Genomic DNA, 24785 nt, shown 5'->3' on the forward strand with positions numbered 1-24785 from the left:
ATCCACTGAGCCAAACCGGTTTCGGCATGTTTCCTTATTGATTTTCTGTCTGGATGATCTATCCATTGATCTAAGTGGGGTACTAAAGTTCCCTACTATTATTGTACTGCTGTCTATTTCTCCCATTAGGTTGTTAATATTTGCTTCATATATTTAGGTTCTCCTATGTTGGATGCATAAATATTTACAAATGATATATCCTATTGTTGGACTGAGCCCTTTAACATTATGTAATGTCTTTGTCTTTTTTTTTTTTTAATCCTCAATTGAGGATATTTTTCAATTGAATTTTAGAGAGGGAAAGACAGAGAGAAACATCGATGTGAGAGAAACATATCGACTGGTTGCCTCCAGCATGTGCCCTGACCAGGGCTTGGGCTGGGGAGGAGCCTGCAACCTTGGTACATGCCCTTGACGGGAATTGAACCCAGGACCCTTCAGTCTGCAGGCCGACGTGCTATCCACTGAGCCAAACCAACTGGGGCTCCTTCTTTGTCTTTATTAACAGTCTATTTTTAAGTATATTCTGTCTAATATAAGTATAGCTACCCCAGCTTTTTTTTTTTGTTTCCATTTGCACGGAATATCTTTTTCCATCTATTCACTTTCAGTCTTTGTGTTTTTACATGTGAAGTGAATTGTAGGCAGCATATCGATCTGTCGGGGTTTTTTTTAATTCACTCACACACTCTATGTCTTTTGATTAAAGAATTTAGTCCATTTACATTTAAAGTAATTACTGATAAGAATGTACTATTTGCTGCTTTGTTAATTGTTTTTGGCTGTTTTGTGTTTCCAATATGTTCCTTTTGCCAAAATCTCTGACATCTGTTTTTACAGAAAGAGAATTTCAGTAGAATTATATATTTTATAGTTCAAAATTAGTTTATTTACATTTCATTGATGGGTCCAAGTGTCCAATTGCCTATTTGCCCATTGTCTTGTTCAAAAATAAAGAGATCTCACAGCAGATACATGTATAAAGAACCAAGTAAAAAACTACTTGAAAAAATTATCTGCTCTAAAAACAATGGCTAATACACAATGTGCAAGCATGGTGGACAGGTATATAAGAGAGGGCAAGTGGCAGGACCAGAATCAGAGTACAAAATTAATCTGAGATGGAAGAGGATCATACTACACACTTTGCTTTAGAGACCAAAATAACTAATTTTGAATGTAATTGCACAAACTGTCCCATTAGTTTCATCTCCCACTGTACTTCCTGCACCCTTTCAGCTAGCTACATCAACCTTCTTTTAGCTCCTCAGACTTGCCATAATCCCTCCTGCCAGAGCTTTTACATACCTCTTCCTCCTTCTCTTGGATGAGTTTGTCTCTATTTATCCTTTGGATCTTAGTTTAAGCATCACTTCCCTGTGATCACCATATAAATCAGATTCCTTTGTTGTATGTTTATTCAGAACTGAGTTCCTTTCCTTCAGAGAAATTGCCTCACTCTGTCATAATGCAGTCAATCTGAGGTGACTGGATGGTCCCTCCTCCCTGCTGTACTGTTAGCTCCATGAGGTGAGGCTGAGGCTGGTTTTGCTCACCATGCTATTCTTTGCACCCGCCTTATACCTACTCAACAAATATTAATTGAATAAGCAAAACAAATCACCAAACTCAGAAATAGTTTAGAAAGAACTCTGAATTACAGGGTGTTCTAGCAATCACATTTACCTGGGCTTTCCGCATGGATTGCGGCTCAATCATGATGTTGATAAGAGAGGGTTTAGTTGTGTCTGCTAAGCTTTTCCTCAGGGATTCTTGGAGTTCTCCTCGTGTTTGTACAAAATACCCATTGCCTCCAAATGCAGTCATGACCTGCTCATAATGTGCATTTGGCAGAAGACACATTGGAGGGGCCCTGTAAAAGTAGGTCACAAATAGAAAAATAAAATCATATCATTCTCTAACATAATTTATAGAAAATTTTAGGCTAAACTGAAAGGCATACTTTTATATCCAACACTTAAACGGAGATGCCAGTATACTAAACTGTCCATATATTTTATATTATCTATATAGTAAAGTAAAATATAACTTTTTGTGATGATGGAAAAGTTTTATATCTGTGTTATCCAATATAATAGCCACTAGCAACCTGTTGCTATGAGCACTTGAACTGCGACTAGTTAAAATAAGAAACTAGATTTTTTTAAAAGTTCAAGTCCTAAGATCTCTGCTGCTTCTTTTTTTCTAAATATATTTTTATTGATAAGGAACCATGCTTCCATTACTTGGCTATTATAAATAATGATTTTAGGGAGGAAAGGTGGGGGGAGAGGGAGAGAGAGAGAAAGAGAGAGAGATGAAATATCAATGATGAGAGAGAATCTTCAACCAGCTGCCTCCTGCATGCCCCACACTGGGGATTGAGCCCACAACCTAGGCATGTACCCTGACCGGGAATCGAACCATGACCTCCTGGCTCAACCACTGAACCACGGCCAGGCAGAAACTAAAATTTTTGTTAGTTTTGTTGTTTAAAATTTTTTTTATTAAAGTATAGTTGGCATACAATATTATATTAGTTTCAGGTATACAACATAGTGATTTGACATTTATATACTATATGATGAGATTACCATGGTATGCCTATTTGCCTAATCACTGCAAAGTTATTACAATATTTCTGACTAGCCTCTGTACTATACACTACAATGGATATAAATAATAAATACATATAATAAATATAATATTAATTATATAATAAATACTTTATAACTGGAAGTTTATACTTCTTATTCAACTTTTTTACCCATCCTCCTCTTCCCTTCCCCTCTGGAAACCATCAGTTTATTCTTTGTATCTATGACTCTTTCTGATTTGTTTGTTCTGTTTTATTAGATTCTACATATAATGAAAATCATATGGTATTGGTCTCTTTGTCTGACTTATTTCACAGAGCATAATACCCATCCATCCATGTTATTGCAAATGGCAAGACTTAATTCCTTTTTACTGCTGAGTAACATACCATTGTGTGTGTGTGTGTGTGTGTGTGTTTGTGTATCACATCTTCTTTATCCATTCATCTATTAATGAACACTTAGATTGCTTCCATTACTTGGCTATTATAAATAATGCTGCAATAAACATGGGGTGCATACATCTTTTCAAATTGTTGTTTTAGTTTTCTTCTGATAAATACAGTACATATTTGCAAATGATGTATCTGATAAGGGATCAGATTTAGCTAAATGGTAAAAGGAAGACCTCTGGATGTAAACACCCATATTCCCAAGATGTACTGGGAGCACTTTGCAATAAGGTCTTTATTAACAAGGCTTAGACATCAAACTCACTTGTCTGAATCTTCAGTGGCTCCCTGATCATAAACCATTTGGGCAGTTATTGAAGTGCCCAATCATGGACGGTGTGCAAAGAGGAACCATGCAGACAGGGTTCCCTTTTAGAGGGGCAGAAAACATAAGCAAGCACTTCTCACACCATGAAAGCACATTCCAATACAGCAGACTTTTTAAAGAGATTAAACAGATGGGAGAAAGTATAGATACATTGTTCTGGACTACTTACAGAGCAGTAGCATCTCCAAATTTTAACATTTCCTTCCAAGAATCTGTATCAATACCTTGGTAAATTCCATTATTATTCACCACCAAAAGTACAATTGGCAAGTTGTACCTAAAATTGACAGCAAAATATAAAGAAAATGATTATTCATTCTAACACAATTTCTTTTCTTAGAGCTGAAATTTTAACTTAAAAATGGCCGAAACCGGTTTGGCTCAGTGGATAGAGCGTCGGTCTGTGGACTGAAAGGTCCCAGGTTCGATTCCGGTCAAGGGCATGTACCTGGGTTGCGGGCACATCCCCAGTAGGAGATGTGCAGGAGGCAGCTGATCGATGTTTCTAACTCTCTATCTCTCTCCCTTCCTCTCTGTAAAATATCAATAAAATATATATATATTTTAAAAAATGGATAGTTTTCCATAAACTTTTTTTGTAATATTAGGACAGAACTAAAAATTAAGTTATTTATTATCCTAATAAAAGAATGTCAAATAATTAACAGAAACATCACAGAGTAGCAAAAAGAATGCAACATTACGTGCTGATAAAACTGGCTCAACTATTATGCAACTATGAACCTTGGGCAAATCACTGAGCTTTTCTGAACCTTGGTCTTCCTAGACCCAGGTGTTAATAGAATGATGACTTCTATGCCTGATACCTCTGAAGCACTATTTCTAGGTTGTGTCTAGGAGTTTCGTTTGAAAGTTATCTTTCTATTTATTGAATTCCTCATAGATAACCAGCACTTGCTAGATGCTGTGGGAAGTACACAAGTGACTAGTGTATATTCTCTCCTCTCAAACCACTTCATCCATAATTGGAAAAACATTACATGGGGTAATACTTAGAGAAAAAGAGAGTATTTAATAATGTGCTAAACAGTATGACAAAGACCAAAATAAGCTGATTAAACTTTACTAGTGACTGACAAAAGAATATGGAGTTTATTTTCTACAGACATACTTTCTGAGGTCACATGTAAAAACAAAACCAAAAAACCGCATACTATTATGTAACAGGATTGTGGTAACCACCTGCTCTCCATGCTCGAAGGGAATGGCTTTATTTCACAGTGTAGAAGGCTGACTTCCCTGAAAATCATCTTTTAGGTATATATATTACTTGGTTGCCAATACAGATACTCTAACAAGCACATAATTTCCCGCTGATCTGGAAAGTTTTATATACAAATACTTTGAAAGTCCCAAAACACGATTTACTAAAATCCTAACAGGAGCCTTGGTTAAGAATATAATTGTTTTCCTAGTTTAAGTAATTGGAGAGAAAAAATCCCTATACTTCTATAGTTGGATCTACAACTTATCAGTTTCTCCATGAATCCTCAAAACTATAAAAATAACCTTGCCTGGCCGGTGTAGCTTAGTGGTTGAGTGTTGACTTAGGAACCTGGAGGTCACAGTTCGATTTCCGGTTAGGGCACATGTCCGGCCCAGCTTGCGGGCTCGATCCCCAATGTGGGGTGTGCAGGAGGCAGCCAATCAATGATTCTCTCTCACTGATGTTTCTATCTCTCTTTCCCTCTCCCTTCCTCTCTGAAATCAATAAAAATATATTTTAAAAAATAAAAGCCTGTTCAATGTGAGATTAGTATTGTGAAATCATCGATGTTCTTTTATTTTAAAAAATAATGTGAATAGCTTATTTCACTGAGCAGTCACCTCAAGCTTTACCTAGATCACCCCATTCATTCCTCACAACTGGCTTTAAGGTAGGAATTATTCCTATTCCTATTCCTATTCTAGAGGAGACTGAAGCTTGGTTAAGTGACTTAACCTGTCACTTAGCTTTGCAGTGGTCAAGCCAGTATTTAACTTAGGCCATCTGAACAGAAGTCATGCTCTTAAGCACCAAACTCTACTGTCTCCTGGCAGAAAAAAAGCTTTTCTCAGACAGAACTTTTTCTTTTTTTAATATATTTTTATTGATTTCAGAGAGGAAGAGAGAGGGAGAAAGAAACATCAATGATGAGAATCATTGATTGGCTGCCTCCTGCACGCCCCCCACTGGGGATCGAGCCCACAACCCAGGCATGTGCCCTTGACCAGAATCGAACCCGGGACCCTTCAGTCCGCAGGCCGACACTCTATCCACTGAGCCAAATCAGCTAGGGCCAGACAGAACTTTTTTTCAGTGACCTCAAAACCATGCCCCATAGGTTTGTAGAATTTTGGTCAGAAAAGAGGTTAGAAGCATGCTGTCCTTGATGAGAAAGACCCTGAGGTTATTTATACTAGTATCTATACAGTGCTGTGCACGGGGCACCTGACATATGATCAACGCTTGGTAAGCATTTGTTAGGCAAGTGGGTCTTGTATATAATTCTTTCATATTTTGGAGAAAGAAATGCTCTATTCAGGATGCTGTTTTACCTGCAGATGGTTTCTACTTCCATGCCAGAAAACCCAAATGCACTATCTCCTTCCACACAGATGACTCGCTGTCCTGGGTTTCTATCTTTAGCCACTATAGCAGCTGCAATGGCAAATCCCAAACCGACTCCCATTGTTCCAAAAGTACCAGCATCTAGCCTATTGGAGAATAAAGCAAAAATGAAACCCTCTAGGGCATGTCACAGATGGTGGGGTTGGCATAAATCTAGACATTCACATGGTTCATGAAAAATAGAAAACAGTAAAAACATTCTCTTTCTTTAATGTAAAGTTTTAGACTATGCGGAACTAATTTGTCAGAGATAAGCAGAATGAGAGGAAAAACTCACTCATGATTGTTTGTAAGACTGAATATATCCTTAGAACACTGACCACAGAAATTATCACATGATCTTGAGGACATACCACGCATAAAAACTCTATACAACCTTACTTAAGAACACTTTTACAAACTATGTCCTTATACACTGAACCTATATACTCCTCAAATGTTTTATTAATCTGCACTATTAACGTTTCAAATTTAATGTATTATAATTCATTGTAATCTCTTTTTTGGAAACTTTACCTGTGACGAGGAAGGTAGTTTTGAAGCACAGTGCGTCCAATATCCATAGTATTTGCTCCTTCACTTACCACCATACAGTCTCTAGGTAGTTGTTCTTGAACATGGTAGAATACTGTGTAATAATTCATAGGCAAGGATTTTTTGGAAGCTAATTCCTAAAACATTAGAGGGAAGTATAATCAAATTAGATTGAGATGTAATGAAAAAACTATACATACTGTCAATAAGCTACTATCAAATTTATTTGGAAACACGTTAACAACTGCAAGCTACAAGGTTCCCAAGTGGCCACCAATGGCCACCCTGAGAAGTGAATTGATCTATGAACAGTCCTGGTGGACATGCTAAGAAAAATGGGTCCCACGGTCCTAGTATAAACCAGGGAATATCCCTCTTCCTGGACAGCCACAATGCACATTAACATATTAACACGAGAAGTGCTATAGTAAAGACAACTGGAAACACTGGGTTAAACACAACAAAACAGCCCTGTTTGAGCACTTTTAGGGAAACTCTGACTTAGAAAAAATGAAAATTTTATTCTGGACTATTTTCACCTGAACTATGGCCCAGAGTTTAAATAAAAATGAAGTCAGGATTTTAGAAAATGTGGCTCTTCCTCACATGCACTGACAGTAAAGGGGATATGCTTCACCCACTATTCTAAAGCGTCTCTGAGCTGATAGAAGGCCACGTGGGGCTTTAGCAGCCATAGTCCCATTTGGTCCCAGAACTGCCTCTTCACCTGTGCTAGTCTGGTCCATTGGAGATTATACCCAAGGTGGATGATGGACCCTCTTATACTCCTACACCAGAGAAGAGAGGCAATTTCTTTACATCTTAAACTAAAGTGATTCCTAGGGAAAAGAAGGAATTAATCATGATACCATTAAGGAAATTGAAGTGAGACTGGCTCTTAATAAGAGAAACAGTCATTAATTAAAATTCAGATGAAAGACAGAATCATGCATAATCAATTCTGCTTGTTTGGAAAATGAGATGACTGACATATTAGGGAACAATATAAGCATAACTCAAATTTCATATTTGCTCATGTATGATTCCATCAGTGAGATATGCTACATGGACACAGAAAACTACACCCAGCTGAACCAAGATGCATAGAAATACAAAAAATAGTGAAAAAATCAGGAACAACCTTTCTTACAAAGAGAGAGCACTACCTATATACAAAGACTTTTTAAAAAAAAATATATTTTTATTGATTTCAGAGAGGAAGGGAGAGGGATAGATAGAAACATCAATGATGAGAGGGAATCATTGATCGGCTGCCTCCTATAGGCCCCCAACTGGGGATCGATCCTGCAACCCAGGCATGTGCCCTTGACTGGAATCGAACCCGGGACCCTTCAGTCTGCAGGCCAACGCTCTATCCACCGAGCCAAACCAGCTAGGGCTATATACAAAGATTTAAACAGAAAACACCAAATCCCGCAGAAGTGGCTCATTTTAGTGCTAGTAGTGGATGGTTTGGGTGGTTTCACACATTACAATTTCCAAAGCCTTGAGCTATCAGGCAAAGCCATAAGTGAAGGTGAAGAAGTCACAAAAGAATTTCCAGTGCCGAAACCGGTTTGGCTCAGTGGATAGAGCGTCGGCCTGCGGACTGAAAGGTCCCAGGTTCGATTCCGGTCAGGGGCACGTACCTGGGTTGCGGGCATATCCCCAGTAGGGGATGTGCAGGAGGCAGCTGATCGATGGTTCTCTCTCATCGATGTTTCTAACTCTCTATCTCTCTCCCTTCCTCTCTGTAAAAAACCAATAAAATATATTTAAAAAAAAAAAAAAAAAAGAATTTCCAGTAAAAACAAAACTGAATTAAGAAGACTATAAGTATTGTCACCAAAAAAAAGATAAATGTGGGGTAGAGATGCGTTCATTAACTAGACGGGGAAACCCTTTCATAATGTGGATGTATATTAATCACCATGATGATACCTTTAAATATCTTACAACTTTGTATGTCAATAATACTTCAATAAAGCTAAATATTTTTTTAAAAAGAAGATTGTACATTAGAGAAAAATTTCAACTTTGATGAAACATCTATCTATTATAAATGTATGCCTCGAAGGACTTAGATCTTAAAGGTAGAAAGACATACCCCAACATGCCCCGGGATTTAAGGCTCCCAAAGCCCGTAATTGTAATTTGATGTTAAGGTCATACTGAGGACAGTAAGCCACACCTGTCCACACAGGCTTTTACAACTTTCTGTCCAATGTCAGCTCACCCTCCTTCCACCACAGAAACTCACACGCTATACCTCTCAATGCCTATTTCCCCAAGAAACTTCAGGTCTCTCTCAAGGCAAAGTGCCATATATATTGTGAGATATATATGAAAGACTTCACCACCATTTTTATTAGGTCTCTACTTTAATGCTTCACAAAGTTTCTGAGAGCTGTGCCCCTAACTCCTTTTTCCCAATGAGTCCAGGGGTTTTTACTGCAAGATTTTGCATAGCATGGTGATTTTTAGGAATGCATATGCCATGTTATGACAGAACTGAACCATGAACCTGGAGCATTCTTGAGTTTCAGTGGGCCCAGTATTACCTTGGATGCAGCTTCATTGCTCTTCATTTTTTCTCTCAGAGTGTTCCACCATTTGCTCTCTGGAGGATACTGCCACGGTGTTTTGTCAAATTGTTCTAAAAGCTAAAAAACCACAAACTTTTCTTTCCTTCTTAAAAATAAACTTACATATTACTAACATAAAACTCTCTTCTTAAAGACAATACTACTATACTATCCTGCTCTTCACATCACTCATACTCTTTGTTTTTCCTCAGGCAGCAAACAACTGATAGACGAGAAATAGGTGACACGGCAAGCTTTTGTTTGGGTCAGTGTAAACTTCTGCCAGATGTTGGGATTCCCATAGGCACAGTGAGGTGCCACCTCCCCCACCTCACTGACTAGGGCTATTAAAACCTTCTTGGGTCCTAGAAGGAAAGTCACCCCCTCCAGAGAACCCTTACAGGAAGGCCACCAACCCCAAATGCCCAGGGATTCCCATGATACAAACCAAATGCTCCAGAGTGTTTTAATATGTGCTTGGGGATTGCATCCTAATATTGTATAATCATGATAACAATACCAATTTGTATCCAAAAATAAAGTGATAAATGTGACTATATTTTATCTCCTGTCACAGTGAAATGTATAAATTATGTACAAATAATAAGAATCTCAACAAGTCACTGATTACAGTTTTGAAGAGTAAAAATCTCTTTATGGCCTAAAGAAATGCTAAGTTAGATTTTTCCAGTAGATAAAGCCACTTCTTGGCTATAAGTTTAGTGCCTCTTATAATTTTTCAGATAGCCGAATCCTACTTAATAAATGACTGTTTGTCTACTGAATGCCTTTAAATTTTCAATCACCTTCCAAAAATGCTTAACTTACTCACATGAAAATAATCGATATATAAGAAGCTGGATTTACAGAGTTCCAAAGTTATATTTAAGGATAACTTTCTATTAGGTTCCTCAAAAAATTAAAAACAGAACTGCCTATGACCCAGTGATTCTACTTCTGAGTATATATATCCGAAGAAGCCCCAAGCATGAATTTGAAAGAATATATGCACCCCTAAGTTCACTGCAGCATTACTTACAATAGTCAAGGTATGGAAGCAACCCAAGTGCCTACCAATAGACAAATGGGTGAAAAAGCTGTGGTACATTTATACAATGGGATATTACTGGGCTATAAAAAAAGAACAAAATCTTGATTTCTGGGTGGGGTGGTGGGTAGAGGTGGAAGATAAATGGTGTATAGGGGTGATAAATAGTGATTTAAAAAAATAAAAATGAAAAAAGAACAAAATCTTACCATTTGCAAGAGCATGGATGGACCTAGAGAGTACTATTCTAAGTAAAATAAGTCAGTCAGAGAGCTATATGTGGAATCTAAAGAACAATATAAACAAATAAAACAGAAACAGACTCATAGATATAGAGAACAAAATGATGGCTGCCAGAGGGGAGAGGAGTTGGGAGACTAGGTGAAAAATGGAAAGGGATTGAGAAGTACATATTGGTAGTTACAAAACAGTTGTGGAGATGTAAAGTATAGCATAAGACATATAGTAAATAATATTGCAATAATTACATATAGTGTCAGGTGGGTACTGAAAATATCAGGGGAACACTTTGTAAAGTATATGATTGTCTAACTATTATGCTGTACACCTGAAACTATTACAAAATAATACTGAACGTAAACAGCAATTAAAAAAACAAAAAAAGAAAAAATCCTCCATTATAAATTTTGTTTAAAATAGATGTTATCAGACCTGTCATCAAGTGAATCAAGACTGAAACATTTTTTTTTTTAATTAAATCTTTATTGTTCAGATTATTACATTTGTTCCTTTTTTTTTTTTCCCCATAACTCCCCTCCTCCCAGTTCCCGCCCCACCCTCCGCCCTCGCTCCCCACCCACTGTCCTCATCCATAGGTGCACGATTTTTGTCCAGTCTCTTCCCACATCTCCCACACCCCTTTCCCCCCCAAGAATAGTCAGTCCATTCCCTTTCTATGTCCCTGATTCTATTATAATCACCAGTTCATTCTGTTCATCAGATTATTTATTCACTTGATTCTTAGATTCACTTGTTGATAGATGCATATTTGTTGTTCATAATTTGTATCTTTACCTTTTTCTTCCTCTTCCTCTTCTTAAAGGATACCTTTCAGCATTTCATATAATCCTGGTTTGGTGGTGATGAATTCCTTTAGCTTTTCCTTATCTGTGAAGCTCTTTATCTGACCTTCAATTCTGAATGATAGCTTTGCTGGATAAAGTAATCTTGGTTGTAGGTTCTTGGTATTCATCACTTTGAATATTTCTTGCCACTCCCTTCTGGCCTGCAAAGTTTCTGTTGAGAAATCAGCTGACAGTCGTATGGGTATTCCCTTGTAGGTAACTGAGTTTCTTTCTCTTGCTGTTTTTAAGATTCTCTCTTTATCTTTTGCTCTTGGCATTTTAATGATGATGTGTCTTGGTGTGGTCCTCTTTGGATTCCTTTTGTTTGGGGTTCTCCGCGCTTCTTGGACCTGTAAGTCCATTTCTTTCACCAGGTGGGGGAAGTTTTCTGTCATTATTTCTTCAAATAGGTTTTCAATATCTTGCTCTCTCTCATCTTCTGGCACCCCTATAATTCTGATGTTGGTACGCTTGAAGCTGTCCCAGAGGCTCCTTACACTATCCTCGCATTTTTGGATTCTTTTTTCATTTTGCTTTTCCGGTTGGATGTTTTTTGCTTCCTCGCATTTCAAATCATTGACTTGAGTCTTGCGCTCCTCTGGTCTGCTGTCGGGCGTCTGTATAATATTCGTTATTTCAGTCCGTGTATGCTTAATTTCTAGTTGGTTCCCCAATATAAGATCGAGGGTCTTATTAGTTTTCGTGTAGATCTCATTAAGTTTATCGGCAGCTTCTAAACAGTTCTTGAGAGACCTTAAAAGTGTGGTTCTGAACTCTATATCTTCCTTTGACAATTTTGTCCTGTTTCTTTGTCTCCGCATTTTGTTATGCTTCCTTGGTGCACCCCCTAGTGGTCTTTGTTCGCAGTCTTTTAGTTAAATCTTGATTGTTGTAGCTAATTCCAGGGAGGGTTTGACCTCCAGGCCAAGTGGCTATGAGAATCAGCTGTGTCAGCAGTGAGAGAACTTCTGTCCTCTAGGGAGGTGCTAATCTAGCCTTTGCCTGAGGCTATCCGGCAAATGCCTCTGTGCAGGGCTTGGGCGGGGCGGGTCTCACAGGATCAACAGGGTGGGCCGGAGAGAGCAGTTATGGCGGCTCTCAGTCCTGTCCCCAGGGGCTCTGCCTCTCTGAGTCCCAGCAATGGCTGCAAAGCTCGGAGAGAAAGCTGCCCTCGCTCTGACCGAAGCCAAACAGTCCCGCTTCTCCCGTTTGAGTCTGGGTCCCTAAAGACTCGCCCGGATCCGGTGCTCAGAGTCTGAGACTCCCTCCGGATTGAAAACAACAACCGCGCCCTCCGCCGCCAGCCCGCTCCGCGCACTCCGCACCTCAGAATTTGACTTCAGCACTGCGGCTCCTCTGAGTGTCCGTATGCGTTTCTCTTTCCTCCTAGTTGTAGGACTTCCACTCAGCCAGCGTTCCTGTGGTTCTGGTTGATGTCTCTTCCGTTTTTTGGTTTCACTTTTGAAGTAGTTGTTCAAAGCAGCAAACTCCGGCGTTAACCTATGCCGCCATCTTGGTTCTCCAAGACTGAAACATTTTAAAGAACTGACTATTCTCTAAAGACCAATCCATGTAAATGAAAACCCAGGCAAAAGCTCTTACCTGTTTAGTGACTGCATTTATATCTCCCAGCAAAGTCACAGCAGGTCTTACATTATTCCCCAGTTCTTCTGCACAGATATCAATCTAAAACGAGATAAGACTGAGGAGCAAGCCATGTTTATTCTTAAACTCTTTAAGAAGTCAATTAAGGCTGAATAAATGAGCTATGTATACAGGGGTGTGCCAAAGTAGGTAAGAACTCTCTGCAAAGTATGCTTGAGTATAGCAGGTAGACTACAAACATGTGTAAATAAGGAAGGCTGGCAATTTGAGCACTTATGAGTTTACACCTCAGTGCACAGTGCCATTGTGATATTCTTTTGAGTTAGTAAAGCTATTATAATAATCATAACCTGCATATCTTTTTCCATACAAACTGTAAACCCACTTTTGCCTACTTCTTTATGTAACATGATAAAGAAGATTTGATGTTCAAGAAGTTCATTAATGCCTGGCTGGTGTTGCTTAGTGGTTGAGTGTTGACTCATGAACCTGAAGGTCATGGTTCAATTCCTGGTCAGGGCACATGTCTGGGTTGCAGGCTCAATCCCCAGTAGGGGGCGTACAGAATTCTCTCTCTCATCATTGATGTTTTTTCTCTCTCTCTCTCTCCCTCTACCTTCTTCTCTGAAATCAATAAAAATATTTTTTTAAAAAGAAGTTCCTTAATAAAAGTAAAAATCCATGGAACTACATGAGTTTCATGGCTAGTATAGAAACCTCATCATCTTTCCTCAATTCTATTCTATACCCACAGAAATACATGTGATTTGATCAATTATAGTTTTGAATCTAATCAATAAGGTTCTACTTAATTACACTGGAATTCCTATTTAGAGCAGTTCTCAAATTTTAGCATTTATCAGAATCACCTGGTAAGTTTGTTAAACTATAAACTGCAAGAGTCCACGTCAGAGTTTCTGATCTTAATAGGTCTTGGGTGGGGCTTCCCAGGTGGTGCTGATGCTGCTGGTCCAGGAACCACATTTTTTAAAAAATATATTTTATTGATTTTTTACAGAGAGGAAGGGAGAGGGATAGAGAGTTAGAAACATTGATGAGAGAGAAACATTGATCAGCTGCTTCCTGTACACTCCCTACTGGGGATGTGCCCGCAACCAAGGTACATGCCCTTGACCGGAATGGAACCTGGGACCCTTGAGTCCGCAGGCCGATGCTCTATCCATTGAGCCAAACCGGTTAGGGCTAGGAACCACATTTTAAGAATCACTCCTAGAGCCCTGGCCAGTGCAGCTCAGTTGGTTGGGCTTGACCACCAGTGGGGGGTGTGCAGGAAGCAACTGATCAATGTTCTGCTCTCATATAAATGTTTCTTTTTCTCTCTCTCTCCTTTGCTCTCTTCCTAAAAATCAATGAAAATATGTATTTTTTTAATAATAGAAAAGAGCCCTAACCAGTTTGGCTCAGTGGCTAGAGCGTCAGCCTGCGGACTGAAAGGTCCCTGGTTCGATTCCAGTCAAGGGCATGTACCTTGGTTGTGGGCACGTCCCCAGTGGGGGGCGTGCAGCAGGCAGCTGATAGATGTTTCTCTCTCATCAATGCTTCTAACTCTCTATCCCTCTCCCTTCTTCTCTGTGAAAAATCAATAAAATATATTTTTTAAAAATAGAAAAGTATCACTAGTAGGGCATGGCATGGCTACTTTCCATTTACTCAGAAGCTCAATTTCTGGCTGGCCCTGGGCAAGTAAAAATAGCTTCTGTCAGGAGGAGTAATTTAGTCAACCCAAAGGGGATGCACTTTATTCTCTAACCAAGAGGCGCAATCAAAGAAGTGGCAGCATTTTCCAGGTACAACCCAAGTTTTGCTTGTTTGTAGTTTTGTTTCTCAATAGCCCTAGGGGGAAATGGACTATAAGAAGTTGATTCCTTAAGTAAAAAGTAAATAAGGAGAAGACAGCAATGGTAGCTGGATCATCAAATACCATACCCAATCTGTGCAGGGTGAACAGCTTTGCATGCCACCATGTGGGCAGTACTTTCTACACCAGTAAGGAATCTGGCTTACAAAGGGGGTCATAATGATACAAGCGTCATCAGGAGTATATTCTAAACACTCTGTTTAATGACATAGGTTAAAGCAGCATTGTTTAGAGATTTCTAACCAAAGATATCTAAGAGTTTGGGTATCTAAAATAACAACTCAATCCCTAACAATGCTAAAAGTTTTGTTCTAATCTACCACCCTACTTAAATTTCTTTTGCCTACCTTTAAGTATACTTGAACTTTGAGGAGAGGCAAATTATGCTTTTCAAACTATTTAAAACTTGATTTTGAAAGGTTTTTTGGTTAGAAGTAAAGTGGTACGTTGTTTCATAGGCTTGAAAAGGCAGCTTGCTTTGGTACCTGTAATTATGTTAGACAATGTATAAAATTCTACTGTTATAAAAAGGGAAATGGTTCTTTATAAAAGCCAAAAAGAGAGCAGAGCTGATAATGGCTGAGAGGGAGAACATTGAACTACAAATATCTCTGACTTTAAATCTGTCTTCTCTGGGTACCTGGATAAACTTCACATCTGGCTGATATCTTGGAGGCAGTCCAAAATGCAATATCCAATTTAATCTGGCACCAAATAACACGATTACATCAGCAAATTGCAAAGCCCTATTAAAAAGAAAATTTCTGATGACACAAAAAGTATATCCATATTTGATTAATATAAGATTAATTTCTAAAGTATTTGGAAAAGTCTAAATAATTGGGAACTTATATTAGTCTTCAGAATCAGCTTCTATGGTAAATTTGATCTTTCAATCTAAAATAATTTATGATGTCCTTCTATTTAAATAGTAATATAAAAGATGAAATAAGTAGAAAAATATTACCATAAGACTGTATCTATACTCTATTTCATTTATTACTTTTTACCATTAGAAAAATTAATACAAGTCCACTGTGGCTAATCTGGAAAAAGCAGGAAAAGTATAAAGAAAAAACCAAAAGCACCCAATAATAATATGAACTTATAAATTATTATTACTATCCTGGCATTATTTTCATCTAGTCTCTTTTTCTATGCAAGTATATTGATACATAGTTGAGCTTATTTAATACTGTCTCATGCACTTTTGCTTATATAAACATTTTCCTTTGTCATTAAATTCTTCTTAAATTCAATTAAAGGCTACATGTTTTGCTGAACACATATATTAAATTTATTAACCCTTTTCTCGATTGTTGGATATTTTCTTTGTTATTAATAGTAATGGGTTGCACATTTTATGCTTAAATTAAAAATAAAATGTGGTGTGTGTGTTTTCTTTTATTTTAGAGAGAGGAAGGGAGAGGGACAGAGAAAGAGAGAGAAAAACATTGATTGGCTGCCTCCTGTACAACCCTGGCTGGGGATGGAACCCATAACCTGGGTATATGCCCTGACCAGGAATCAAATCTGAGACTTTTCAGTGCACTGGATGACGCTCAACCAATTGAGCCATACCAACCAGGGCTATTAAATCTTAGTACACACTTCATACTGATTCCTAGAAGCATATATTTTTAAGATGACTGATTCACATTTCTGAATTGCTTTAAAAATTATACCAAGTAAATTTCTAACAGTTTTATTTTATAAATCTTAATATTTCTGTCAATATAACTTCTAATTTTTAAATTATTTTTATATCCACACTGATATTAATATAGCCACCCTTGCTTTCTTTTTGTTTACCTCATACATCTTTGCTTCTTTTTATTTTGTTTTAGATGTGGTTCTTATAATGCATGTAACTGCTATTATTAGTGATTCAATCTGAATGTCTCTGTCTTTTTCCAGGAGAATTTATTATCATGATTGTTGTGGGTGGTTTTTCTTTTTTTTTAACTTCTTTTCTGCTTCTCGGCTATTTCCCTTTTCCCTATCTTTTGTCATAGAGAATCTTTGTTTTTGCTTTTGTCTTCTTCGGTGGTATAGCCTATTTTTCACAGAAATTCAGTTATAATTTCAAGTATATATTCAAAAAAGCTATCTTCACATACTGTACTGGTCCTGTGGACCCAATTTAACAAATTGATAAAAACTACAAGCGGAAGAGTGTTGACGACGCGGAGCTACCCTATCCGTCCAAAATGGCAGAAGTGGAGGAGACACTGAAGCGACTTCAGAGCCAGAAGGGAGTGCAGGGAATCATCGTGGTGAACACAGAAGGCATTCCTATCAAGAGCACCATGGACAACCCCACCACCACCCAGTACGCCAACCTCATGCACAACTTCATCCTGAAGGCCCGGAGCACCGTGCGTGAAATTGACCCCCAGAATGACCTCACTTTCCTTCGAATTCGCTCTAAGAAAAATGAAATTATGGTTGCACCAGATAAAGACTACTTCCTGATTGTGATCCAGAATCCAACTGAATAAGCCGCTCTCTTGGCTCCACGCATCATTTCTTAATTTAATGCCCCCCCAAGAATAATAGTGTTAATCATGTCAACCAACTGGCAGGTGGAAATCACCTTAGAGCCCATGCAGACCAATCCAGTGACCAGTGTGGGCTGCAGCTCCACCCCACCCACCAAAGGCATCCCTCTGCTGGCCAGTTCCCCTGAGTTCCCAGGAGGGCTCTTCCCTCAAGTCCAGGTTTCGGAACAAGAGCTTATGAGAGGCCCACACCCTGCTTCCTCCTGACGTTCAGTTCACTTTGTTGCCCTTGGAAAAGGCTGCTTTTCTTTAACTAAAAATAACTGAAACTTGAAAAAAAAAAAAAAACTACAAGCGGAAAAATAGATTTATTATAGATACTCTAAAACCCTTGAAATTGTTGATTCAATACAACCTAGCATCTCACAACATAATATTCAAAATTCCAGGATACAATCCAAAATTAATACACACACACACACACACAAATAGGAAAATGTGAACAATTCTCAAAAGAAAAGATAATGAGCCCAGCCGGTGTGGCTCAGTGGTTGAGCGATGACTTGTGAACCAAAAGGTCAAGGTTCAATTCCTGGTCAGGGCACTTGCCCAGGTTGTGGGCTCGAACCTCAGTAGGGGGTGTGCAGAAGGCAGCCAATCAATGATTCTCTCTCATCATTAATGTTCTATCTTTCTCTCTCCCTCTCCCTTCCTTTCTGAAATCAATAAAAATATATGTTTTAAAAAAATAAAATAAAATAGATGCTAATTCTGTGATGACATTGGCATTAGTAAAAAAGACTTTCAAGTAGCTATTATAACTATGTTACATAAGGTAAACAGAAATACTCTTGAAATACATAGAAAAATAAAAGTTTTCAGCAGACAAACAGAAAATATAAAAGAGATAAAAGGATTAAAAAGAATTGAACAGATATTCAGGGACCTATAGGACATTATCAACATGGCTAATATTTGTATTATTCCAAAAGGGGGAAAAGAGATTGGTGTACAAAAATATTTGAAAAAAATCATAACTAAAATCTTTCCAAATTTGGTGAAAGACACCAATTTACAGATTCAAGAAGATCAGAAAACACCAAACAGATAAACCAAAAGAAAACCATGTCCAGACACATCATAATCAGACTGCTGAAAACCAAAGGTAAAAAAAAATCTTGCCCTGACCGGTTTGGCTCAGTGCGGACTCAAGGGTCCCAGGTTCGGTTCCGGTCAAGGGCATGTACCTTGGTTGCGGGCACATACCCAGTGGGGAGTGTGCAGGAGGCAGCTGATCAATGTTTCTCTCTCATTGATGTTTCTAACTCTCTATCCCTCTCCCTTCCTCTCTGTAAAAAATCAATAAAATATATTTAAAAAAAAAAATCTTGACAGTGGACATAGAAAAACAACATATTTTATTATAGGGAAACAATGATTCAAATGACTGCAAATGTCTCATCTGAAATCATAAGTTTCAGGAGGTAGTGAACAATATCTTAAAAGTGCTGTAAAGTCTAAAAATAAACAGGTATGCTTAAAATTACATGATTATTTCAGAACTCCTAGATTCATTAAAGTCACATAATAATTTAAATTAGCCTAAAATCTGCCAAGCCTCTGTATTTACTAGTAATTAAAATCTGGAATGTTACGCACCTGGATCTGGCAGCAGCTACACAATTTGGATGATTGTCAGGGATAACACCTTTTCCCATGGGGGTGGGTAAAAATGGCAATTTACATTGCTCCACCAATTTCCTGATTCCCTCCTCTGCATGGGCATAAGCAGCACCTATAAGAAATGCAAATGTATTGGACAAGTCAGTTAAGCTACAGATACTCTGACCCTTAAAACAGTTCATGTGAAATTGCTTTTAAAACTTCTCAAATTTTTTCCTGCTTATACAGGCTTAAACTCAAAACAAATGATTATGGTTTTTATCTTTGGTATTTAAAAATGTTTAAGAAAGCAATAGTTCTGCCCTGGCCAGTGTGGCTCAGTTGGTTGGAATGCCATTCTGTGCACCAAAGGGTCAAGAGTTTGATTCCCAGTCAGAGCATATACCTCTCCCTTCTTCTCTCTTTAAACTCAATAGAAACATATCCTCAGGTGAGGATTAAAAAAAAAGCTATATTTCTAGTTTCTTCTTTAATAATATTCTCAATCTAGCCTGGCTGGCATGGCTCTCTTTGAATGTCGATCTATGAACCAGGAGATCACAGTTTAATTCCCAGTCAGGGCATGTGCTCAGGTTGTGGGCTTGATCCCCAGTGTGGGGCATGCAGGAGGCAGTTGATCAATGATTCTCTCTCATAATGTTTTTATCTTTCTCCCTCTCCCTTCCTCTCTGAAATCAATAAAAATATATTCTAAAAAAATATTCTCAATTCTCCTAAAGGATGCTCATAACAAAAATTGCACCTCACATCTTTGCTGCTCTCAATTGCCTGTTCTATGCTATAGTACTACTGAATTACTACTCACAATTCCCTAAACATATTATATTTACTGGTAGGCCCAAGTAGTTAAGAAAGGACTTTGCCCTCCAAGGGGAAGGCTCTCTCTAACCTCACACATTGCTACCAGCTAATGTGGACTGCAATCTCCTAGTCTAGGCATGGACATTCTAACAAGGAGCACACATTTCTAAAGTTCTGTAGATCTCTTCACAGGCTCTACAGTGTGACTGCAACAGGGCTAACCCAAGTGGGCCACATAGCATTTGTTTTTACCGTATGTGCCTACAGAATAGCCATATGCCCCATTTCAAACTCACTGTTTGAATATAGGGATGACTTCATTTCTAATGTCATCAAGGCCACTATATTTTGTCTTAGCCACTTCGTTTTATATTTTATACTCTTTTTCAGGGCTAGTAGAATATTACTCCATATTCAGAACTTACAATCCTCTACTGAATTCCAGTAAATAGTACAGTGTACCTTCAGATTCAATTTAATGTTCTCCTCATAAAATTACCATAGCCCCACTGGAGTGGCTTGGTTGGTTGAACACTGTCCCATACACCGAAAGGATGCCAGTTCAATTCCCAGTCAGGGCACATGTCTGGGTTGTGGGGTCATTCCCCAGTCAGGGCATGTATGGAAGGCAACCAATAGATCATTGGTTCTCAATCTTCCTAATGCCGCGACCCTTTAATCCAGTTCCTCACGTTGTGGTGACCCCCAATTTCATTGTTACAAATTGAACATAATTAAAACATAGTGATTAGTCACAAAAACAATATGTAATTATATATGTGTTTTCCGATGGTCTTAGGCAACCCCTGTGAAAGGGTTGTTCGACCCCCAAAGGGGTCACGACCCACAGGTTGAGAACCGCTGCAATAGATGTTTCCCTCTCACATAGATGTTTCTCTTTCTTTCTCCCTTGCTCTCTCTAAGCATGTCCTCAGGCAAGGATTAAAAAAAAATTACCTTAGAAAAATCTTTTCTCAGACATATAGGAGGAAAAATAGTTCCTTTTTGTCATCCAGAAAGTTTCCTTGTATTCTCCTTCTTACCGCAGTATCTTTGCCCACCCAGTTCTCTCTTCCCAAACTGCCCTTGTTCCCTTTGTCCACTAAGGGACCTATCAAACATTTTTTCAAGGTGTAACCTCAGTGTCATCTCTTCTGGGTAGTCTGTCCAAACCAAGTAACTCCATGAGCCAACTATTGTTTCCCTTGAGAAGCCACCTCACCTCTACACACACCATTTAAGAGTATACTGCATATTGGTTACCAGGTCTATTTCCCTATAGGTAGGGGGACCATTATTTCTCTGTTTACCTCAAAAATGTTTGCTATACTCCCGGCCTTATCATCACTCATGAATATTGGTTAGAGGAAGAATGAAAACTAACACCCACTGAACTTTTTCTATTTGTTGTGTTATTTAATTATAACAATACCGCTGAGATAGTTAATATCTTTTTTACAAGTAAGGTACTTGAGACTCAAAGCACTTATTTGCCAAGATCAGAGCGCTATTACATCATATAGCTGCATTCAACTCAGCTCTGACTTCAATTTTTTTATGTTGTCCACCATTTCCATTAAAGTAATTTTCAGTTTCTATGTAGTTAGTTCCTTAGTAGTTGACAATTAACTAATATGGTCATATGTAATTTATAGCCTGCTCAGTTCTAGAACATAGAATGGATACTGTAATAAACTGCTGAAAGGAGTATAAATTGGTACAATACCTTAGGAGAAAGCAATTTGACAATATGCACCAAAAGTCTTAAAATATGAATATCTTTTAACTTAATTAACTTTCTTTCTGGGAATCTGTCTTATACTCTAAATATGGAAAAAGTTTTATGCACAAACATGCTTGTCACAGCTATTCTAAACAAACAGAAACTGGCAAAGATTTAAATATTTGCCAGTAAAGTGTTAGTATATACATAAGTAGACATTAAAATTAAATTTAGGGGAGGAAAATTAAGACCATGAAAAAAATGTTATAGTGTTAAATGACTTAAGTAGAATATGATCACAATATATAAAATATACAATCCAAAAAGCAATAGAAAAGTACTACTTATTAAAAATGAATGTTTTTGAATGAAGGGATTTCTTTCTAATATTTTAGAGTTTCCAAAATTTTCTATTAAAATTTTTTTATGCCCTGGTGGTTTTGGCTCATTAGGTAGAGTGTTGGCCCTCAGACTGAAGGGTCCCAGGTTCGATTCCAGTCAAGGGCATGTACCTTGGTTGCAGGCCTGATCCCCAGCCCCAATCAGCATACGGGAGGCAACCAATCAATGTGTCTCTCTCACATCCATGTTTCTTTCTCTGTCTCTCCCCCTCCCTTCAACTCTCTCTAAAAAAATCAATGGAAAAATATCCTCTAGTGAGGACTAACAACAACAAAAATTTTACAATGAAAAAAACGCATTTTTACTCATAAGACCAAAGAAATGCAATAGGTGATATTCCCTTCAAAGGACAAGAATAGGCATTCTACAACAATTCTATGATTTCAAAACTAATAAGTAACGCTATATTGGATGAAGAGAACTCTTATTCCAATTTCAAACATTAAAGTAGATGTTAATAAAGAAGACAACTTAATACAGAATCAGCATTCTTTCGAAAACCAGCAAGATTTAGAGTTCTACTCAATGCTACCTTTCCCGATGATAAGAAGGGGCTGTTTGGCATTCCTAATAACAGATGCTGCCATTTGTACAGCAGACGTTTCAGCCATACTAATAGGAGGTGGCATGCAGCACTCCACGTACCTGGAAATAAAGAGTTCTGTTAATTAAAAGAGACCAACTTATAAATGTATTGTGAAAATATACAATATATAAAAAGGAAGAAAAAATAGTACAATAAATTCCATATTCCCAGCATGTAGACTCAATAACTACTATCATTTTACCACAGTTGCTTCACACGTACACACCCAAACATGCATATAAAGATTTCTTTTCCTGAACCATTTTAAAGTAAATTATAGGCATCAAGACTAAAAACTTCCCCATACAGCTATAAAAGATAGTTTCTCCTATGTAGACATAATATCCTTACCACATCTAGTAAATTAACAGTTATTCACTAGTATCATCTAATAGTCAAACAAGCTGACAGGAAATTTGAGTTAATGGCTTTACATTGTAGTAGTAGTTGTAGTAATAGTAAAAACATCCTAAAAGCTAATATTATTAAATATACCTACTGTGTGCCATTTATTCTCACTTAAATTTCAAAACAATGAGGTTAGGTATTACTATTATCTGCACCATTGGGGGGAAAAAATTCAGAAAGTAAGGTAATTTGCCCAGGGGTCAGAGACTGGATTGAACTAGGTCTGTCTCCAAAGTCCATGCTTTTAACTACGTTACTATATTTCCACTCACTGGGTAAGTCAAGATTTCAGGAGCATAATATATTATTAGTAAAATAAATATTAAAACTGTATAGTTAAATAATTCTGGACATCAAGTCCTCAGTGTTTTATTTCACTTATTCTAATTAATAAACACCATAATGTTCAACACTTGGGCATTATAATACAAAAATTTTTAAAAAGGACATTCAAATCTTTACAGATTTTTTAAAGAAAGCTTACAGAGTTAAGTTAACTGAGACTCATCTCTCCTTCCCCTGCCCAATATTATTTTGAATATCATACTCAGGTATTATGCAGAATAGATGTCCTTTTGCTCTGAATCTCCCAATTAGAAACCTCTGAGTGTACAGAAATGCCCACTTTCTCTCTTGGTCACTAGGAGGCCACTTGGTCCATGGTAGCAGGAATGTACTAAGTGGTACCCAGGGCAATTCATTAACCCAAGTACACATACCCAAGTGTACCAGGGGTAACTTAGATGCCAATGAAAAATATTTTACACTTCCTGTTCACTCAGTGTTTATTTAAGTAATAAACATTTGATGTTGAAATATTTTTAAATAACTGAAACAGACTAAAATTTTTAATGTTGAGTTCTAATAATTTTCAACTGTCTCATCTCTTGGTTTATACTATAACGACTCTAAGTGGCTATACCACATTAATGAGAATGTATTATCTATGGGTACTGTAAGAATAATTTCAAATAAGTTCCTTCCTTTCTGAAATCAATAAAAATATTTTTTAAAAAAAAGATTAACTTATAAACTGCGAAGTAAATTTCTTTCAAGGTAAGCATTATAAGCATATAATACAATTAAGAAAAAAACCTAGCATAACTACTACTCACTTTATAGAATTCACATTGACCTGGAGGTTCACAAAATCTGCAGGTATGTCAATATAGCAAGCACCTGGACGACCATAAATACTGCTTCTTACAGCCTAAATTTATTACAAATAGAAGAAAATGTTTTAAAAATCTCAATCCTTATTATTATATTTTACTCAAAGATAACTTAAAATTGTGAAATAAACAGTTTTAATTTTTCTGGATATCCTTAGTTGGAGAAATAAACCATTTTAATTAAATTTGAAGTAGACTCTATTAATTTTATATACAGTTGACCCTTAAATAATATGGGGGTTGGGACCCCGATCCCCCATGCAATAAAAAAGTATAATTTTTGACTCTCCCAAAACTTAATTACTAAATAGCTTACTGTTGACCTTATCAATAACATAAACAGTCAATTGACACATATTTTTGTATTCAAAAAGTAACCAAAAAAATATATTAGGAAAATCATAAAGAAGGAAAAATACATTTATAGTACTGTACAGTATTTATTGAAAAAAATCTGCATACAAGTGGACTGGCACAATTCAAACCCATGTTGTTCAAGGATCAATTGTATTTTAAAAGAGATTTTTGTTTAAAAGGAGAAAGATAAGGAAGTGAATATTCACTTAGACCGTTAAAATTGACATTCTATTACACTTTAGTCTTAGAAATTATCTACTAGGCTCTGTCGGCCAAATATCCATAACATGCACTTTCACCTGCTTCCTAATCATATGACTTGGCAGTTTGCAGAGACTGTGATGTTGTAACATGTGTCAAATGATTTCTATAACACATGGTATTGAAAAAGCTCAAATGTAACTTCA

General features: G+C 37.4%; 2 protein-coding genes across 6 annotated transcripts in view; one reads left to right on the top strand and one right to left on the bottom strand.

The window, feature by feature from the left end:
- The window catches only part of HACL1 (2-hydroxyacyl-CoA lyase 1), a 46267-nt gene that overhangs the window by 12590 nt on the left and 8892 nt on the right, over positions 1 to 24785 (bottom strand). For 3 of the 5 annotated variants that reach the window (XM_059664012.1, XM_059664016.1, XM_059664014.1), the window contains 10 exons: positions 23965 to 24059; positions 22388 to 22500; positions 18906 to 19041; positions 15386 to 15491; positions 12864 to 12947; positions 9105 to 9206; positions 6526 to 6680; positions 5937 to 6095; positions 3547 to 3654; positions 1687 to 1873 (listed from right to left, as the gene is read on the bottom strand). In XM_059664012.1, coding sequence (XP_059519995.1) covers positions 1687 to 1873; positions 3547 to 3654; positions 5937 to 6095; positions 6526 to 6680; positions 9105 to 9206; positions 12864 to 12947; positions 15386 to 15491; positions 18906 to 19041; positions 22388 to 22500; positions 23965 to 24059 — 1245 coding nt within the window. The remainder of the gene's footprint in view (positions 1 to 1686; positions 1874 to 3546; positions 3655 to 5936; positions 6096 to 6525; positions 6681 to 9104; positions 9207 to 12863; positions 12948 to 15385; positions 15492 to 18905; positions 19042 to 22387; positions 22501 to 23964; positions 24060 to 24785) is intronic. The other 2 variants (XM_059664013.1, XM_059664015.1) reach the window with 1 other exon arrangement.
- On the top strand, positions 16925 to 17594 carry LOC132215588 (dynein light chain roadblock-type 1). The gene has a single exon (XM_059664029.1). It carries the CDS (start codon positions 16956 to 16958, stop codon positions 17244 to 17246), a length of 291 nt encoding a protein of 96 aa, XP_059520012.1. The 5' UTR covers positions 16925 to 16955; the 3' UTR covers positions 17247 to 17594.

The sequence above is a fragment of the Myotis daubentonii genome, chromosome 14 (genome assembly GCF_963259705.1).
Source record: "Myotis daubentonii chromosome 14, mMyoDau2.1, whole genome shotgun sequence".
Lineage (NCBI taxonomy): Eukaryota > Metazoa > Chordata > Mammalia > Chiroptera > Vespertilionidae > Myotis > Myotis daubentonii.